General features: G+C 33.3%; 1 protein-coding gene across 2 annotated transcripts; it reads left to right on the forward strand.

Annotated features, from left to right (window-relative positions):
* The first annotated feature begins 5,045 nt into the window (after positions 1 to 5,045).
* LOC133834610 (ABC transporter C family member 10-like) lies at positions 5,046 to 11,355 on the forward strand. Of its 2 annotated transcripts, none has more exons than XM_062264278.1 (12): positions 5,046 to 5,268; positions 5,371 to 7,452; positions 7,583 to 7,903; positions 7,995 to 8,081; positions 8,180 to 8,767; positions 8,854 to 9,018; positions 9,163 to 9,457; positions 9,552 to 9,766; positions 9,877 to 10,182; positions 10,274 to 10,337; positions 10,426 to 10,665; positions 10,757 to 11,355. In XM_062264278.1, exons 2-12 carry the CDS (start codon positions 5,395 to 5,397, stop codon positions 10,867 to 10,869), a joined length of 4,452 nt encoding a protein of 1,483 aa, XP_062120262.1. In that variant the 5' UTR covers positions 5,046 to 5,268; positions 5,371 to 5,394; the 3' UTR covers positions 10,870 to 11,355. The 2 variants fall into 2 exon arrangements, with proteins under 2 accessions (XP_062120262.1, XP_062120261.1); XM_062264277.1 differs by having other exon boundaries at positions 5,047 to 5,268; positions 5,392 to 7,452.
* The last annotated feature ends 10,568 nt before the right edge of the window (positions 11,356 to 21,923 follow it).

Here is a 21,923-nt window from a genome sequence, read left to right on the forward strand (position 1 = left end):
TGTGGAGCAATACCGTTTGCAAGATTAGTAAAAAGATGGGATGCCTCCAACACATTTATATCATTATTAGATCTCGGTAGACCAAAATATGCATGTCATATCCAAAGATCATAGTCAACTACATCTTCTAGAATAATAGGTAGGGATCCACTAAGACCGACATATTGTCATTCCCAAGTTGTTGGACAATTTTTATATTTCCAATGCATACAATCTAAACTACCCAACATTCCTGGAAAACCTATACGTTCACCAATGTGGAGTAACCTTCAACATCACCAGCGTTAGGTGATCGGAGATAGCAACCTACATACACCTCGACAACAACACAACAAAATCGCTTTCAACTTTCTAAAACCGTAGACTCTCCTATTTTGATGTACACATTAGTAGCATTTGCTGGTACACCATATGCCAACATTTGAAATACAGTTGTTACTTTTTGCAACTCGATAACCCGAGTTTACCGACTCCATCCCTTTGCTGGACGAAGTAATTATCATGCCTTTGTATAACATTAAGAATAGGAAGGAATAAAGCACGACCCATTTGAAATCTTCAGCGGAACATCAACTCTATAAACTGAGGGTTCTCTACAAAATAGTTGTTGAAGAGATTGTGATCAACATTTTTCCGATCACAGTTGACCACGAATTAAGCCTCGATATGACCCTTCGTTGTTTTGGTGTTGAGTGATGCAAAAATTGTTGTTAGTAGTAATTTGACATACCACTTGCTTTTCTAGATCATCATAATAATCATTATCTGCAAAATGAAGAACAATATGATAAATAAGATAAGCTGCCACAATCAGAATTCATCTTTGCTTTAAAAGCTAATTTGTATATATATTTTTTAAATGTGATCCTTGTTTTATAATATAGACTACCTTATCTTATATTACTTTTTCCAAAATTTGAAGATAAGAAATCTAGCGGTTTGATCTAGGCTGATGGATTAATTTGACTACGATCTAAACCGTCGCATTGTGTAGTCAAATCATGTATTCTCTTTTACTCTTCCCAAAAATTTGAAGATAAGAATCTAACAGATTAATTTAGGCCAATTGATTAATTTGACTACGATCTCAACCGTCGCATTGTGTAGTCAAATAATGTTTTCTCTTTTACTCTTCCCAAAAATTTGAAGATAAGAATCTGATGCATTAATCTAGGCCGATGGATTAATTTGACTACGATCTTAAACGTTGCATTGTGTAGTCAAATAATGTCTTCTCTTTTACTCTTCCCAAAAATTTGAAGATAAGAATTTGACGGATTAATCTAGGCCGATGGATTAATTTGACTACGATCTCAACCGTCGCATTGTATAGTCAAATCACGTCTTCTCTTTTACTCTTCCCAAAATTTTTAAGATAAGAATGTGACAGATTAATCTAGGTTGATGGATTAATTTGACTACGATCTCAACTGTTGCATTCTGTAGAAATACAAGTGGTGCTTCGAAACAAGATATCGTTAGTATATATCATTATAGTTTATTTGTGGTTTTTAAGTTATTTTCAAATTTTATTTCATTCATTCTCCTATATATATTTGAACAGTTTAATCAAGCAAAGATGTATTAGCACAAGATCCAAAATACAATAGATGGTTCAAATTTGATCACGTGTGGCCCATCCTTAAAGATATTGAGAAATTTACAGATAACAATACCAATGCACCAACTAGATTCCAACAAGAAGGTCATAATTTTATTCCATCCCAATCATGTTCTCCCGGTTTTGAGTCATCGACATCGACATCTCCACTATGAATTCATTTGATCTTAATATGAATGATGAAGTGACAACTATTAATTTAACTGAAAGACTTATTGGTGTGAAAAAGCAAAAGAAGCTATAAAAAAACTAATGGAGCAAGGTGAGAAACTTGTTGAAGCTCTAAATAAAGATAACTCAGATAGACAATTCAAAGAGAAAAAAAAATGAAATTAAAAAACAAAAGGTTGAACTGGCTAAAATGAGAGAATACAATAATTTTTTATTTACATATTTGAATTCTATAGATGGCCTAGAGTTTCGTTAGTATATTCAAAACGAAAAAAGAAAAATTATGCGAAAAAGATTACAAACATCCCAACATGGAGAACAATCCCAATATCATGGATCTCAATATCGAACATCTTAGTATCAAGGTCCTCAATATGAAGAAACTCAAAAAGCATGAGTTGAATATGAAGTTCAAGGATATCAAGAACAAGACCAAAGATTTCAAAACCTCTCAGAAGATTTTAGTCAATATTATAATTATCTTGGCGAAACTAGGAATAACTTTTCGCATTATTAAATTATTGTTTTAGTTTATATTACTTCCTTTTTAGATTTATGTTATTGCTTTGGTTTTTATATTTGGTGTGTTTGATTTTAACTTTGTAATACATGTTTAAGTTTGACTTTTTATTTTTTATTTTGTAAGATGATTCTTTAATCAATTTGCATTTTAACTTTTATTTTTTTATAAATATATATTATAAATCTTCATTAAAATTAAAAAAATTATACAAATATTTAATTATGATATATTTAATTTTTTATTAAAAACATATTAATTGCATATTTTTCTCACAATTAAATTACAATATAAACTAACTAAATTCATACTACAAATAATATATATATATATAAATTTATAAAATATTAATATAAAAACTAGAAAAAAAAAATGTCCTGCCTACAATGTCCCACTCCCCGTATACGATGAGACAGTATAACATCCCACCAAAATGATACCCATTGTAATGAAAATGATGTGAAATTCACATTGAAATGCCTTATTACCATGGATTTTCCATAACATTTTAAGACACCAAAGAATACCACATGTACTACACAAATATACAAATATATTTATATATACAAATACTATATAGAAATATAAAAATAGCATGAAACAAATATAGTTAAGAATACACTTTCGTCTCGTGCATGCCATCTCTGAACTATCACTTTATTTATTAGTAATAATGTAAAAGAAAAAGAAAAGAAAAAAGTTTACAAAAGATGTATTACTTTATCAAACTTGTTTTTGCTTTTAAAATAAAAAATTTCTAGAGGGTCTTTCACTCCTTAAGTAAAAAATTGATTTTTGTTTTTAAAAGTTAAAATTTATTGTTTGAAAACAAGTTGGACTGTTTCGCGTTATTTTCAGAAAATAATTTTTAAAAATTAAGTTACAAAAAATAGAAAATTTTGAGAACAACAAAAAGTTATTTTCTGTTATTCTCAAATTTTTTTTGTCTATCTTTTTTTTTCTCACAATACTTTTTTAATTATTATTATCTAATATAATTTATTATTACATCATTTTCTCTTTCATTAGTTCTCTCTCTTTACTTTCTCTCACATCACTTTCTATCTCTTTATTTGCTCTCACATCACTTTCTCTTTCCTTACATTTTCTCTCTTCACTTTCTCTCTCACTATTTTCTCTCTTCTCACTTTCTATCTTTTCATTTTCTCTTTCATCATTTTCTATTTCTTTATTTTCTCTTGCATCATTTATTATATCATCATTTTCTCTTTCATCACTTGCTATATCATCATTTTTCTCTCTCATCATTTTTTTTCTCTTTTGCCATTTCCACTCTCATCAATTTTTCTCTACTCACTTCTTTCTTTTCACTTTCTTTCTCATCACCTTCTCTCTCATATTTTTTTTTGATCAATTTCTCTATTCTCAATTTCTATTTTTTCAAATTTTCTCTCCTTACTTTCTCACTCCTTATTTTTCATCATTTTTTCTTTCAAATTATTTTATCATTATTTATTATAAACTTTTAAAATATTTTTGTTAATTTTTTATTTAAGATTTAAAAAAAATAAAACTAAAAAATAATTTTTAAAAATCATTAACCAATTAATTTTTTTTTGAAAACTACAAATATTATTTCTTTTCTGAAAACACAATTTTAAAAATAAAAACAGACAACAATGTCAAATAGACTCTTAGTTTTGTAAAGAAAAAACAAGAGTAATCCGTGTCATTATCTTCATCATGGCTGTGAGATTTTTTCTGAACTTGCTATTTTCTTGGTTGATTTTTGTGTAAGTTTGGCATATATTCTTTCTTTGATAAACGAATTGAAAATTTATGTAAGCTCTTCTCTACTATCAAAGAAAAAAGAGTAAGCCGTAAAAATTATCTTTTAAAATATATATTTTTTGAAATTATATTCTTCAGAAAAAAAATTGTAAATAATTTGTAGATAGGATATGAAGAATTGGGCATTGAATTTTTGTGTCCGCTTGGTCTGATACAATGCCAAATGTATGTATATGTATATTCTGAAAGTCATTCTACAAAAGAAAAATATATAAAAAAAAAATTACAACCACACAAAAATATGTATTAAAATTTCTCAAATATATATATAAAAAAGGACAGTTGAAATAAAATAATTAAAAAAATGGTAGTTTTTGTGGTCAATGTTTAGTTAATTAATTATTATTATAAAAAAAGTTAATTAATTATTTGGTGGGGTGGAGTTTAATGCTGAGAAAATGTAGGATGATTAAGGTATGTTAAAACACGTGGCATTTATAACTGAGAATACGTGAGCCATGACAACATGAACATAACCTCTTTGGCTATAATCAACTGATGAGGAGGCTGTTCACTGCTCAGATCAGATGGTCGTTCTTTTGTCTTTCATCGAAATAAACCTGACGAATATAATTGATTGATTACCATGTACTACTCTCATTGGTGAGAACATTAATGATTTTACAGACGATCTTGATGTTGATTCATTTTGAAGAACGAGAACACAAAACGACAAAGACTTTTGACTCGCCACGGATTCTATGGGGTTTGTGTAACCTCGAAATGAACGTGTCTCTTTCGTACTTACGATATAATATTAATTATTTATACAAGGTCAAGTATCCAACTTTGTGTTTAGAATTCTTTTCTTTTATTTAAGTTATTTATTATACTCATTAATCAGGATACAGTTTACTCAGAATTTAATTATTGTCCATGCGGATCTCGATTTAGAATATTAACATATTTTTCCATTTATAATATGTATACATATACGTGTGAGCAAGGGAGACGGTTTATTTGACTTCCCTCTCTTACGTCATGAACAGCGGTGGTTCTGGTTAAAACTCTTGAGAATTACAGCTTCAGTGACGAGTTGGGATTCTCTTCTTCTTATCATTCCAGCAAAACAAGAACCGGGTTCTTCTTAAAACGACCTGCTTTGACAGCTGAGTCTTCGTCGAACTACACTGTGGCTTAAGGGGTACGTACATATGGTCTTTAAAATCTCAATAATTGTCTTTCTCTACATTTTTAGCTCTTTGTAGCACATAACTTTAACGGCTTATTTAGTATAAGTTTTTAGATTTTGTTTTTTTGTTTAAAGGTGATGGAGGAGATATGGACTATGTTTTGTGCTGAATCTGATTGCATAGGAGAGTCTTGTGGTTCATCATTCGAGTTTCTAAGTCATCCTTCGTCATGTACCAGCCACGCTTTGATTATCTTCTTCAATGTCGTTCTCTTGTTTATGCTCTTGATCACCATGGTTAAAAAGTCTTCCTCACCAAGACTTGATGGAGTCCCTTCTCGGTTTCAAGTCTTGTCAACTCTGCAGATAGTGTCAGCTGTCGTAAATGGTTGTCTCGGCTTGTCGTTTTTGTTCTTTGGCGTCTGGATATTAGAAGAGAAGCTGAGGCAAACCCATACTGCTCTGCCTTTGAATCTATGGTTTCAGGCTTTATTTCAAAGCTTCACTTTGTTGCTTATTGGCTTAACAGTAAGTATCAAGGTGAAGCAGCTGCCTAGAACACCAGTTCGACTGTTGACCATTCTTGCAACCTTGTTTGCTGGTTTTGCTTGTGTTCTGTCTTTGTTCGCCGCTGTTTTGAACAGACAAGTGACGATTAAGATAGCTTTGGATGTTTTATCTCTACCGGGAGCTGTTCTTTTACTCTTGTGTGCTTATAAGAGCTGTAAATATGAAGAGAATGATAATGATGTCATCGTTCAAAAAGGTCTTTATAGACCTTTGAATGGTGAGGCTAAGGGCAAATATGATGGTGAAAATCATGACTCAGTTACCCCATTTGCCAGAGAAGGCTGCTTCAGCAAGTTCTCGTTTTGGTGGCTAAACTCGTTGATGAAGAAGGGTAGGAAGGAAACTCTCAAGGAAGAAGATGTTCCAAAGCTGAGGGAAGCTGATCGAGCAGAAAATTGTTATCTAATGTTCTTGGAGCAATTAGAGAAACAGAAAAGGAAGGATGGTTTTTCTTCTCAACCATCATTATTGAAGATAATCATTTGTTGCCACTGGAGAGAGATTTTGATATCTGGGTTATTTGCTTTACTAAAAATATTGACTCTCTCTGCTGGTCCTTTACTTCTTAATGCATTCATTTTGGTTGCTGAAGGACATGAGAGCTTTATGTACGAAGGTTATGTTTTGGCCATAACCCTTTTCTTTGCTAAGAATATTGAATCTGTTTCTCAAAGACAATGGTACTTTAGAAGCAGACTTATTGGTTTGAAAGTGAGGTCTTTGCTTACAGCAGCCGTTTACAAGAAGCAGCTGCAATTATCTAACTCTGCTAAGTTTGTTCATTCTAATGGTGAGATTATGAATTATGTCACTGTTGATGCCTATAGGATTGGAGAATTCCCATTTTGGTTCCATCAGACTTGGACGACTTGTCTCCAACTCTGTCTCGCATTAGTAATTCTTATCCGAGCAGTTGGATTGGCCACAATAGCAGCCTTGGTGGCTATCATTCTTACTGTGGCTTGCAATGCTCCAGTGGCTAAGTTACAACACCAATTTCAGACGAAACTTATGATGGCTCAAGATGAAAGGCTGAAAGTTCTGACTGAGGCTCTTGTGAACATGAAGGTGTTGAAACTCTATGCTTGGGAAAATCACTTCAAGAATGTGGTTGAAAGTTTGAGGAAGGTGGAGTTGAAATGGCTATCTGCTGTGCAGTTGAGAAGAGCATATAATATATTTCTTTTTTGGTCATCTCCTATTTTGGTCTCTGCTGCAACATTTGGAGCATGCTATTTTCTCAAAGTTCCCTTGCACGCCAACAATGTGTTCACTTTTGTAGCAACTTTGCGCCTTGTTCAGGACCCCATTAGAGCCATACCTGATGTTATTGGTGTGGTGATTCAAGCAAAGGTTGCATTTGCTCGGATTGTAAAATTCCTTGAGGCGCCAGAGCTGCAGACTGCGAGAGTCAGGCAAAAGCACAGCACAGGCAGTGTGAAAACAGCCATTGTGATTAAATCAGCTGATTTTTCATGGGAAGAGAATTTATCAAAGCCAACTCTGAGAAACATAGATCTAGAGGTTAGTCATGGTGAAAAGGTGGCTATATGTGGAGAGGTTGGGTCTGGGAAATCTACTCTTTTGGCAGCTATTCTTGGTGAAGTTACAAACACTAGAGGCGATGTAAGTTTTATGTCTTCAGCATTGAAACATATGCTTTTCGTTCTGATATATTTATATCCCATCTAGATTAATTACTTTAATCTACATCTCACTCATATTATCATCACCACTTTAATTGTTGGATTTACAGATTCAAGTTTATGGGAAGATTGCCTATGTTTCTCAAACAGCATGGATCCAAACAGGCACAATACAAGACAATATTTTATTTGGCTCTCTTATGGACAATCAAAGATACCGTGAAACACTTGAGAGATGTTCACTAATCAAGGACCTGGAATTACTTCCTTATGGTGATCTGACTGAAATCGGGGAGAGGGGAGTAAATCTGAGTGGTGGCCAGAAACAAAGAATCCAACTTGCTCGCGCTCTTTATCAGAATGCTGATATATATCTCTTGGATGATCCATTCAGTGCCGTTGATGCACATACTGCTTCAAGCTTGTTTAATGTAATCATATGTACTTTCCATCAATCGCAGCCTCTTTATTATTTCTTTTTTTATTGTGCTTAAAGGTGAAAGAATCTTTATTTGTTTGCAGGAATATGTCATGGAAGCTCTTTCAGACAAAATAGTCCTACTTGTGACTCACCAAGTTGATTTCCTTCCTGGATTTGATTCTGTACTGGTTAGTCTAATTCTAGCTCCAATAACATTACTGATAGCCATGTATAGTAATTGACATTAATTTCAGGTCATCTATATTGTTTTTTTTTTCTTTGACAGTTAATGTCTGATGGAGAAATTTTACAATCAGCTCCTTACAATGAGTTATTGTCAACAAGCCAAGAGTTTCAAGACCTTGTAAATGCGCATAAAGAGACTGCTGGTTCTGAAAGGCTGGCACAAGTGACACCTTCTGAGAAGCATTTAACATATGTGAAGGAGATTAAAAAGAGCTTCACAGAGAAGCAATACAAAGCATCTAATGGAGATCAGTTGATTAAGCTTGAAGAAAGAGAAACAGGTGACACAGGATTCAAGCCTTACAAGCAATATCTGAATCAAAACAAAGGATACATCTATTTCTCCCTCGGCTGTGTTGCGCACTTTGTATTTGTGATTAGTCTGATCTTGCAGAACTCTTGGTTGGCTGCTAATGTTGATAATCCAAGAATCAGCACATTGAAGTTAATTGTAGTGTACTTGATCATTGGAATTTCCTCAACAATTGTTATGCTTTTAAGATCAGTTACTGTAGTTTATATGGGGATTGAATCATCAAAATCTCTTTTTTCGCAACTGCTAAATTCCCTTTTTCGATCACCAATGGCCTTTTACGACTCCACACCTCTGGGAAGGATACTTAGTCGGGTATGCATCTGAAACAGTAGATAAGGTTGATACCTAAAACTTTTTTGATGAAGCTAAAACTCCTATGATCTTTTGCTTCCATATAGGTTTCAGCTGACTTGAGTATAGTCGATTTGGATGTCCCATTTAACTTATTCATTGCTGTTGGGGCCACCATGAATGCAGTTGCTAATCTTGGAGTACTGGCTGTTATCACATGGCAAGTCTTGTTTGTCTCGTTACCAACAGTTTATCTGACTTATCGATTACAGGTAATAAATATTTAAGCAGTCTTTTTTTGAAAAGAAAACTCATCTTTCATATCTGAATAGTCACATATTTTTTAATCGACTTCTTAAATAGAGCATTCAACATGTTATGCTGATTTTAACAAGAAAATTACTCTTAATGAACAGAGCTATTACTTTTCCACTGCTAAAGAATTAATGCGCATCAACGGTACAACCAAGTCCTTGGTAGCAAACCATATTGCTGAGTCTGTAGCAGGAGCTACTACAATTAGGGCCTTTGAAGAGGAAGAACGCTTCTTTTCGAAGAACTTGCAACTTGTTGACATAAATGCCAGCCCTTTTTTCCACAGTTTTGCAGCAAATGAATGGTTAATTCAACGGTTGGAAACACTCAGTGCTACAGTTCTTGCTTCTGCAGCATTATGCATGGTCCTTCTTCCCCCTGATACTTTTAGCTCAGGTTAGTAGTACTCATCAACTTTTCTTTTTCCAGCCCCTTTCACTATCATTTGGTATTTGAAATGTTACAAATAAGTGTTCTTGTGTTACTGCAGGGTTTATTGGGATGGCGCTCTCTTATGGCCTCTCACTGAACAATTCTCTTGTATTTTCTATTCAAAACCAATGCACTACCGCAAATTACATCATTTCAGTGGAAAGGCTAAACCAGTACATGTGCATTCCTAGTGAAGCACCTGAAGTGATTGAGCAAAATCGGCCCCCAGCCAATTGGCCCCATGCTGGTAAAGTAGAGATACATGATTTGCAGGTAAAAAAAAAACATTTCTTTCATTTAATATCAAAAGTGTTCTCTTTCATACCTTGTGGAACTTATATTAGTATGCTGATAATAATAATAATACTGATGTCAAAAAACAGATCAGATATAGAGCCAACTCCCCACTTGTTCTTCGTGGCATCAGTTGCACATTTGAAGGAGGGCACAAGATTGGTATAGTTGGTAGAACCGGCAGTGGAAAAACCACTTTAATTGGTGCATTATTTCGCCTAGTAGAGCCTACCAGAGGGAATATTATAGTTGATGGTATTGACATCTCAACAATTGGGCTTCATGATTTGAGGTCACGCTTTGGTGTAATACCTCAAGATCCAACTCTATTTAATGGGACTGTCAGATACAATTTGGACCCCTTATCTCAACATTCTGACGGCGAAATATGGGAGGTAATTAAAGTTTGTGGGTTTTGTCTTTAAGAAGTTGTCTTGGCTATATTTTTAGGTGTTAATAATACTATGTTTGTTTTTGAATTTCAAGGTTCTTGGAAAGTGTCAGCTTAGAGAAACTGTTCAAGAGAAAGAAGATGGTTTGGACTCTTTAGGTAATGACAATGTATTCTTAGCAATAAAAGATGATATGTTGTTGCTGTGATTACCAGTAATGAGTGTTGTTGTTGGTATGTTGTTCAGTTATGGATGATGGCTCAAATTGGAGTATGGGACAAAGACAACTGTTCTGTTTGGGGAGAGCATTGCTGAGGAGAAGTAGGGTATTGGTGCTTGATGAAGCAACTGCTTCAATAGACAATGCAACTGATATGATTCTACAGAAAACAATCAGAACTGAGTTTGTAGATTGTACTGTGATCACAGTTGCTCATAGGATACCAACTGTGATGGATTGCACCATGGTTCTTGCCATGAGTGATGGTAACTTTTCATTGCTTTCTTCATTGATATTAAATTAATAAGAAAAGAAAGAGAACCCTTTGTCTGATGAAAGTAAATCATTCATTTTCAGGGAAAATAGTGGAGTATGATGAGCCAATGAAGTTGATGAAGAAAGAAGGGTCACTTTTTGGAAAGCTGGTGAAGGAATATTGGTCCCATATGCAGTCTGCTGAGTCACATTGATAATAACATCAACTTCTTCTGTAGTATGATCTTTATAATGAGACTACACGTCTGAGGCCTTGAAACTACATGATCTTTTTTGAATGATTGGAAGGAAGAGCTTGTGACATGACTAGTGGGACTAGGAGCTTCTTCACAGATCACTAAATCTCTTAATGATACTAGGGTACTGTGGGAAATTAATCCAATTGTTCAGGATGTCTCACTTTTGATTACTAGAGCCCTTGGTTGTCATTTTTCTTGTGTCCAGAAAGTTTAATTTTCGCTCATAATTTAGCAAAATGGGCTCTGGCAGCTCATATTCAGGGGAAATAGACTGCAGTTCAATCCCTGATTGTTTGAAAATCTACGTAATTTATGTAATGACAAAGTGGTTTATTTAAGTAATGAATCCATGTAGACTAGTGGGACTGGGGATTCTAGTGGGGAGGAGAATCTTTGGTTGATCGTTTTAAGGAATAAATCATTTGTATTTTAATGAGTTAATTAATGATCCGTAAATAATTTAATATTTAATTATAATTTTTTGGAGAAGGAATTATAATTATTATTTAGTATAAATAAAATTCTACAATCAACTCAATTTTAACAAATTAAGAACACAATCAAATATCACCCACTGGTATGTAGCTGTTGGTTCCACCTTTTCTCAATATTGGCATGAGGAGAATGTTAAAGAATAAGAATGTGATTGTTTGAAAATTATAGAACTCTTATTTTGTTGTGAAGGAGAATCTTGAAATAGATTCCTAAGGACAAGATCACAATATTTGATTGAAAATTGGAATCTTGTTCATTATTGTAACAAATTAATTTATAAATTTAAATAAAAAATGATCCAACAATTATTTTTAAAAGTAGAAAAATTTAAATTACCGCACTTGAAAAGGCTGACCCTGAATCATTTGGGGCCCTGGGGAAAATAAAATCCATGGGTACAATTTTAATAAGTAGATTTTAATATTTTATATTATATCCCAACTTAACTTTCATCACAATTTTGGGTACTAGACTTTAGGGGACCAAGGCAGTAAGAGCAACTCCAATGGTGGCTACCCGAATGGTGGCTTAACATGTCCAAATCATCCCAAAATATAATTTTTTATTTTCTCTCTCATCCACATCACTTTTGGCAACTTTTTTTTTCATAAAAATGCTCCAATGCTAAGCCACCCCAAAAGTTGTCAACTATGACCCCACATATTATTATTTAATATATTATTTTGGAATTATAAATATTGTCACACTAAAATTTTTAAATCCATATATTAATATAAATAAATATTACATTAACTTTAAATTAGATGAAATTTAAAATTTGGATTTTGAGGATTAGTAGAGGGAGTATTTTGAAAATTTTGATTGAAATGAGAATATTGAAAATTTGGATTTTAGGGATTGGTATGTGGAGAAAATGATGAATTTTGAGAATCTTGGGAATCCATTGGTAAGAAATTTTTTTTTGTGATATTGATAATTTGGAAGAAGATGTATGTAATGGTGTGAAAATTGAATAAAATAAATGAATATTTATAGAAAAAAAAAAAAAAAAATCACGTGACAAATGGTAATTAAAAAATGCTAAAGAAAACGGTAACAAATTATATATATATATAAACTGTTATATATATATGTAAAATGTTTTATTTATATATATATATAAATACAATTTAAAAAAAAAAAAAAAACACCGTTGCCTCACAGTGGCAACAGTGCCTTAATTTTCTTCAAGCCTTCAATCCCTCCAACGCAGAAAGTGATGGCCTATCAGAAAATGGTCAATAAGCAATCTTGAAGGCAACTTGCGTTGAGGCTGCTCTAACTAGCCTAGTATGCCTTAGACCAGGGTTAGCCTATTTTAAGTGTGTGGTCATTGATCGAAGTCTCAAAGTGCTAGCCATGGCATCATCTGAACTAAAAATGACTTATTTATTTTTTCGTTCGATGAGTTCTATCAATATTATTAATAAGTTAAATGTTGAGAACATGCAAGATTTTACTAATTTGTTTGAAAATAAATTTTTGTTTCCAAAATTAAAAATAAAATATTTTATATCGACAATGTGTTGAATATTTTTGTATATATACTACTGAAAATTCTTTCACATATATATTATATATAGGTACAAGTAATATGCAATCCAAGTTACTTAGAATTATTTAAAAAATTTATTAATTATTTTTATTATGTCTTTTATAATTGCTATATAATTTTTTAACAAATAAATAATATTATATATATAAGAAAATGACATAATAGTCCTTTATGTAGTTGTACTGAATACTCTAATAGCCATGCTATTTTTTGGTATTCTCGGGTTCGTAAGATTTGGAGATTGTTGCATTTTGACCTTCTTAAAAATGTGCTATTTGAAGTCCCTTTTCATCATGTACTTCTCAAACCCTCGACCTGCTCGCACAATATGAGTTTGAGTTATTTGTTTTTTCAGCCTAGTGTATTTGGGGGGAAAGGACTTATGGACAACCTCTTCAAACATTATACTTAGTTGTTTCACGGATCAGGCTATTACTTATTATCAGGTTTGGTTCTATTTATTATTATTATTATTTAAGATTGATTATTGTTTTCTACTTAATCTGTGTTCCATGTATGAGGTATATTAGTCCTCATAGGGTTGTTCTTACTGTTAGATAAACTTATACAGGATCTTTATTTATTTTCATGCATATCTGATATTAAACAAATTAATACGAGATAGCCTAAAACATGTTTCTAAATTGAATTCAAAGAGAAACAAACAATATAATACTTACAGTATACGCAGCGGAATTAAGAGTCCTTCCTTCAGTTTCTCTAACTCTTGTATCCTCTCTGTCGCAGAGTATTATCAAGAAACTGAACCGATCTTCTATTTTCTTCACGATCTTCCAATGTATCCTTAGAACCACCTAGACTAGTGTGGGCAATTCTCAACACATGAGATAGATATAGAGAGAAGAAGAGAAAATACTAAGAGGCTTAGAAAAGGACTTGTGTTTAGAGAGAATATAAAACTATCAGAAAATCTGACTTATCAAAAACCCTATTTTTTACTTCTCTATAAGCACTCCTTTTATAGACTCAATTAGGCCATTTAATTTAATTAAAAAATCAATAAAATAACAGCCATTTTGAAGCCCTAGGTCGAAATTATCATGGGCTATAGGCCCGTGAAATTTCCCATTTGATTATAAGCCCATTGGACTTAAAATCAAGGCCTGTATTATTTTCTATTGATTTAATTAATTATATAATTATTTAAATCCTTTATCAAATTAATTATTTATAATTTGAACCTTGATTTAAATTTATTTATTAATTTAGATACCAATTTATCTTAATTAATAAATCTGCCATAATTTCTCTTTTCTTCTCAAAATTACACAACTCTGTGAAACTATCCAAAATTGACCTGGTCAACTTTGATAATTCTAATTGATGATTAAATCAATTAATTGAGACTATCTAGATGATTTTATCCAAGGTACAATGGGGACCATGGGCCTATGAAATCAAGCTCCAATAAGTTATCATAAATCTAACAAATAAATTTACTAACTTATTAATTCCTCGTGACTCCACTATAGACTTGGAATTGCACTCTTGAATTCATAGAACGCTCTATAAAAAATATAGATACGCTATTAATTATCCATTGTTACAACCATAATTGTCACTCAATCCTCTATAGACGGTCTACAATGAGATAGGACTAAAATACCGTTTTACCCCTCATTGTATTTTATCCTTAAAACACTTAGTTCCTTGTAAATGATATTTCAGTAAACTAATTTAATTACTGAAATGAGATCTCTATCATTTAACACCTTGAACCAAACTAAAAGGAAACCATCGTTTCACTTCTTCATCAGAAGCTATAGATGTTCATATCTATGATTAACACTCCCACTCAATTATACTACCGAGTTCCCAAGATGTAAGTATGGGCTAGTCCGTAGGGTAAGCTGGTAACGAACAAGTCAAAGAACTCAAATAATACAATCAGTTAGAATACTAACCACTCAGAATTGAGATTGAATTGACCTATGGTCAACTATATGATATGACTAGAATAGATAATAACGGTATGTTTACTTATCTTATCAACTGTCAATATCGGTCCTGTCCGATGTAACAAATACATCCGATCTTATCTACTTTGCTAATGTTCTGGAAAGAACATAACACTGTAATGTGTAAGTAGATCATATCGTAGATTGGCAAGTCAGTGTAAATCCGGTGCACTGACTAATCTTAGGACTAACTTATTTTTGAACATATAATCATATTTATATTCCACTGTGATTACGTCACTATAAATAAGATTAGCTATATTCTCGGGATTTAATAGAAGTTTATATTAAACAAATAATCATGAAAATAAAACATGTGAGCAAAGTGATTGACCAAGTCAAAAAATGATTTCTATTCTTTTATTGATAATAAAATGAGATTACAAAGAATTTGGGTTTTAATTAGGGCATAAAACCCCAACACTTACATTAGTATTTTCATGTCTTATTTTCTGGTGATAAATATTTAGGCTTGGATTGCAAAAGTTACATTGGCTTCATCTCTGTACTTCCACTAGTAGTTGGGTGTTTCCACTTATGGGCCAACATAAACTAAATGTTGATGCTTCTATTGATGAGGGGTCCAAATCTATTGGAATTGGTACTATTATTCAAAATGCCTCTAGAGATATTATTACTTGTTTATCCAAACTACTAAGGGGTCGTTTGATATGAGGACTACTAGAAAATTTGAAGAGGGTAATCTGATAGTCTGGAAACTTGCGTCATTGTAGTTGTACATTAGAATCTAATCTATGATTCTTGGAATATCACTTTCTGTGTTTGGTTGTGCATAGGAATCTGTCAAGTTTTCAAATTTTCATAAAATTAATAATATAATTTTAAATAGCAAATGAAATTTTAAAATTTACCAAAATTCCCTTAGATTATAATTTATAAACAATTTTGCTCATGAAATATTTTTTAATAGAATTAAAATATATAGTTATTAAATACTAGAATCTAGTATAATTTTTAAAAATACAAAAAATATCCTTATTTTTTAATAATATTCATTTGTTATTTTAAACTAAATTAATGATATAACACTTTTACATATCAATTTATTTAAATAAACAAACATTATTTATCATTTTATAGTTGGATATATGTATATTCATTTTTATATTATAAGCTTCAAAACTAAAATAAGTAATCAACTAAAAAAAATATTGGCTTAAGATTTCTTTGTCAAAGCGTATTAGCTAATCTATTAGGTTAGTTAGTTAAGTGCTACTTAGTTATAACTACTTTGCGTAGTCAATAGGATTAGTTACAATTCTGTTATTTGTCTAGCTTTTAACTTTCCTCTTCCTGGGATCTATATGAGCTCTTAGCTTGTTGTGAATACTTTGATAATCAATACAGAAGAATCATTTTCTTTACAATTCTTTGCTTTTCAATATATTCATCACATGGTATCTGTAATGACCAAAAATCCCTAATGTGGCTTAGAGCCTGGATTAGGGGGCCAAGATGGTCATAATTGATTTATTATGTCATTAAATAATTATATGCATGGTTATGTGATTTATATTATTATATGATGATAAATGCATGCATGCATGTGGATCCACTCTTCATGATGCATGTTTATGATTTATGGATGAGGCCACATTATTATGTGGATATGTTTGAGCTATTCGACATGAGACGATATTAAAATGCAAGTTAGCGGTTTGGTCATAACGGAGTTATTTACCGGGCTCGGGGTGAGTCTCGGGGTAATTTGATGATTAGTACATTACCGGGAATTAAAGGGTTTTGATTTAATTAACTATTTGAGAATATTGGGAATGATGGAAATTGGAGGACGTTAATTATGATTAACGGGATTAGAGGAGAAATGACACTTTTGTCCTTGGTGGCTGTTAAGGAAATAAGTTAGGCTTGGGGGTATTTTGGTCATTTGACCTTAGGATATATTATTAGGATGGCTGTAGAAGAATTAGACAGCAAAACAGAGCCTTCCTTCCTCTCCCACGATCATCTCTCCTTCTCTCTTTTTCTTTGAATTTTTTGAAGCTGAGATTGAGGGTTCAAGCTAGGAGATCAAAGCTTGAGGTTCTAGGCTAGTATTAAGCCATTGAAGGGGGATTTAATTCTGAGTTGGAGGTAAGGTTTCAGCCATTATTTTCTAGTTTTTGCTATGTTTTGAGTTAGTTTTTGAGATTAAAGATTTGATTATAGAAGTGGCTATTTGAGGTGGTTTTAAATGATTTAAAGCTTGGGTTTTGTTCGTTGAATGATGGATGAATTGTGGTAATACTTGGGTGTGATTTCTAGGTTGATTGGTGAAGGTTTTTGGCTGGTTTTAATGGAGAAAATGGCAGGGGTGTTGTGTTTGTGGGGTCAAGTTGTGACTTGGCCCAGGCAAGTCGCGACTCGCCCCTAGTACCCAGCCAGAGTGCTCTCTGACTTGGGGGCGTGCCGCGACTCACTAGGCCAAGTCGCGACCCGCCCCTTCCTTTTGTTATAGGGAGGAGTTTTCAAGGGCTTAGGCTCGGGGGTTCAATTCCTAAGGCTCGGGATTGCATCTACTAACTGTTTTAGTACGATTCGAGGTCTCGGGAGCGAGGTTTAGACCATGAACCTTTTATGATTTATTTTATTAATGGAATTCCATATTTGGTTATGACTAGGTGACCACTAAGGGATCAAAGGAGTGATCGTTCTCAAAGGTCGTTCTTTTATTATTTCTCCCTCGAACCAAAGGTAAGAAAACTACACCCAGTATGTGACACACATGGTTATTGATGATGCATGTTGAGTGCTCTATATGTGGACATTGATTGCATATTAAATGCTCAGCAGTCTTGCTTATCTGTGAATGGAACTGACTTATTAGTTAGAAACGACAATGGTGTCACTATTGATTGTGAAGCTATGACTTATTAGTCAAGTTCGGCAGTAGTACTGAGCACTGGTCGTATGGAATTGACCTATAAGGCAAGAACGGTATTAGCGTGTTTAACGCAAGCTGAAAAGATTAGATCTAATCGACATAATCATGAAATGCTTGACCGACCTTAAGTTTGATGAAAACAAAAGCGTTTGTCTAGTCTAAATGCTAGTTACTTAGAGCCAGAGCCAAAAGGCTCAGGTGACTATAATGTCACATGGCTTAGGGTGCGGAGCCCAAGTTCGTGACTTATTAGTTACTTATCTGACTCAAGTTTGTGACTTATTAGTTACTTATATGGTTTAAGTTCGTGACTTATTAGTTACTTATCTGATTCAAGTTCGTGACTCCATAGTCACTTATCTAGTTAGGGTGTGGAACCCAAGTGCGTAACTCAAGTCACTTATCTGATTAAGGATACAAGCCCCAGCATGATTACCAGAATCATTGTTAATGTTCAGTTATCTCATTGTGCTGCAAGCCCTAGTATGATTATCAGAATCATTTATTGATATTGAATACATGCAGTAATAAGTTTTCTTGCTGAGCCTTGGCTCACAGGTGCTATGTGGTGCAGGTAAAGGGAAAGAAAAACTCACCCAGCCTTGAGTGGTGAGCTTAGGTGGCGATGTGTACATATGCAGCTGCTTGACCACCACGACCAAGGTGTTTCTCAGAGGAACTAGGGGTTAACCCTATTTTTGTCGCTTAGGTTGGTGAGTTGTAATTTTTACATTGTAATAATCATTTTGGATTGTAAATAACTTGTAAACATTTTTATGGGCCCATGTACAATTTTATGTTTTAAATAAAATATATTCATTCCTTTTGAATCAAGATTTTTCACCTTAGCCTATTAATAATACTTAGATGCACATTTTTAACCAAATGATTTATTTAGCGAGTTAAGCACTGTTTAAAGTCCACAGAACAATCTTGGAGTAACCAGGGCATTATAGTATCAGAATTTCTTGCTCTACAACACTAGTCTTCATTCTACTTCGTTTTTCTCGATTCTCCATGGCAGCTTCAACTACGACCACTGTTCCTCCCTTCGCTTCGACTTCCAGCTCCAAGACAATAATCTCGTTTAAACACACTCTGTCCATTAAGCTTGAAGATTTCAATTACCTTTCTTAGAAACATCAAGTTCTTGCCACAATCAAAGGACATCGTCTATCAAAGTTTTTCGATCCTGATTCCACTCCTCTAAAATACTCCAAAACAACCCAAGATCAAGAACATCATCAAATTTCTTCCTCCTATGACGATTGGGAAGCCCAAGATCAATTGATTCTATCCCGGCTTCTCTCCTCCACGAGTGACCACATTCTGTTTGGAATGGTGGGCAATGATACCGTTACACAACTCTGGGCATCCCTTCAAGAATTCTATATTGCCCAAAACCACACAAAGATAAGTCAATTGAAAACTCAGTTAAGAAATACAAGAAAAAATTATTTATCCAGTAATACCTTCTCAAAGTAAATAATATCATTGATTTAATGAATTCCATTGGTCACAAAATTCCTCCCTCTAACCATATTGAGGCAATCTTTAATGGTCTGGGTAAGGAATTTGAAATTTTCATCACATCTCTCAATACTCACACTGATGAATACTCTATTGCTGAAGTTGAAGCACTTCTTATGTCTCAAGAAGCTAGAAATGACAAGAGCTAAAAAAAAAATTAGACATAACAGTGGGAGAGGCAAATCTGGCTGCTCACAACTTTGGCAATCGCCAATTTGGACACTCAAGAGGAGGTTTCATTAATTTTCGAGGCGATTTTAGTGGTGGTTTTCAGCAATTTTTCACTGGGTCTCCTCTATTAAGTAGTACCATTGATCTTAATTCAAGAATGATTTCAGCAACTCGAGGTGTTGCCCGTGGATCTGGTGCTCATGCTGGTCGTTGGACCAATTCTTCTTGGCAAAGAAAACCTGTTTGTCAACTCTATCAAAAGCCTGGTAATGTTGTTCTTCAATGTTTTTACATATTTGACAAATATTTTTATGGTCCAACTAATTTTGCTGGTTCTTTAGGGAATCTCTCTTCAATGCAGGCTATGGTTGCCACTCAAGATTTAGTTGCAGACCCCAATTGGTATCCTACTCAGGTGCCACAAATCACCTTACCCTTGATGCCAACAATGTCATGAACAACTGTGAATTCCAGGGTCAAGATCAAATATTAGTTGGTAATGGTTTAGGTTTGGATATTAAACATGTTGGATACTCTACCTTTATATCTCCTTATCAATCTAAATCTTTAGTCTTACATAATCTCTTACATGTCCTTGCCATTACAAAGAATATCTTAAGTGTATCTCAATTTGCACAAGACAATAATGTTTTCTTTGAGTTTAATGCCAAATTTTGTTTTGTGAAGGATCAAGTCTCCAAGAAGACTCTTCTTAATAGCAAGCTTGATCGTGGCCTTTATGTTCTTGATCCCACTCAAATCAATCTGCAACCTTCCTCCTCATGTTTCAGCTTAGTTCCCACTAAAGCACCTTCCTCCTCAGAAGCCTAACAACTTGACTGGCTTTCTTTCACTCTATTAGGCCATAATTAAACTCAAATTGTTAAATCAATTTTGAATAAAGGTAAAGTTCAATCTAATAATAAAAGTGTATTTGATTTCTCTTGCTTCCTTGGCAAAGCTCATAAGCTTCCCTTTCCAAATTCATATAAAACTTGTAATTCTCCTTAGGAACTTAATCGCTCTGATTTATGGGGACTTGCCCCCAAATACATCTTCATATGGCTACTCTTACTATGTTAGTTTTGTAGATGCTTACAACAGATACACATTGTAATATCCGTGTTGTGAAAAATAATAGTTGGTTTTAAATACGCAAGTGCACATAATCACACAAGTAATATAGTGATAAGTAGATTGTCTCCACAGGGATTGCAAAATAGAAAAATAGGCAAAACAATTACTAAACAACTTAAAAGTACTAACAATCGAACGAGTTGTTTATAAGCTAATGAAATATTAAAGAGATAAAAATACTGAAAATAAACTGAACTAAACAAGGAAATTTTGAAAGAAATATATGGATTGTAAAATGGACTCAAATTATTGATTCCCCCTATGTTGATTATCCTGAATAGATTGATGCAGTAATATTTTAGTAAAACTCCTAGGTTAACAAGAATTCACTAAACACTCATAAATCTTTCCCAAATTGTATGACATTAATTCTTTTACCTAATTAAACATATTCTCATGCCAAATCAGATTTAAGAATGCAAATTCAAGGTTCAAGTCTCAAAATTTACACAAGACAAATAACACATCCCTATGTTACTTACTAACATAATCTAATCTAGATTATGACTTGTGTCATCCAAGTTCTTCCCATTACATTTAATCTTTCCAACATCAAACATAATGAAATACCTTGCCATTTCTGGCCAAACAACAACAAGAGATTAATAATAAGCACACTTGAATGAACAAGAGAGATTTCACTAAAATAAGGTGCACGAAATTACTACACTATAACATAGGGTTCATCGGCAATTCAAGCCACACAAAAATTAGTTCATGGCCGAGTTAAGAAACATTAATCCACATTCAATACAACCCATAGATATTCAGAGCAGAAATCAGCTAGGAAATATAAAATGAAGTTTAGAAATAGAAGAAAGAACAAATCCAAATGATGCTTGAGCTTATCTTTTTCGTCCTCCTTCTCTTTTAGCTGATTTTTGGGTTTTCCCTCTTTCTTTCTTGCTGTTTTCTTTTCCAAAAATGGCTGAGCTCCCTCAATATGTGGCTGACCCTCTCTAAGTACATCTAGGTTTCCCAATTTGGCCATGTAAGTACGATATTGTCCCTCCTTTTTTTTATATACGTGGGTCTCCTCTTTTGTTTTGACATTTACTTCCAATTTTTTACTCATGCTTTCTGTACTTGCCACCTCAGCCACTATTCCAGCTCACTCATTGACTTTCTAAGTGCGCCTAGGTGTCCAAAAGCAGCCTGCTCAAAATGCTTCAGCGAAATCTGCCTTGATGCTGCAAACCGGATAATTCAACAATCAAAATTCAACTTAGATAGTTTC

This window comes from Humulus lupulus, chromosome 5, assembly GCF_963169125.1.
Source record: "Humulus lupulus chromosome 5, drHumLupu1.1, whole genome shotgun sequence".
NCBI classification, from domain to species: Eukaryota; Viridiplantae; Streptophyta; class Magnoliopsida; order Rosales; family Cannabaceae; genus Humulus; species Humulus lupulus.

Bases quoted from the DNA above. Each gene is read 5' to 3' on its own strand.
- LOC133834610 (XM_062264278.1), top strand. From the start codon at position 5,395: ATGGAGGAGATATGGACTATGTTTTGTGCTGAATCTGATTGCATAGGA. The intron at 7,904-7,994 runs GTAATCATATGT...ATTTGTTTGCAG, and splicing joins CTGCTTCAAGCTTGTTTAAT to GAATATGTCATGGAAGCTCT. The intron at 9,019-9,162 runs GTAATAAATATT...CTTAATGAACAG, and splicing joins ATCTGACTTATCGATTACAG to AGCTATTACTTTTCCACTGC.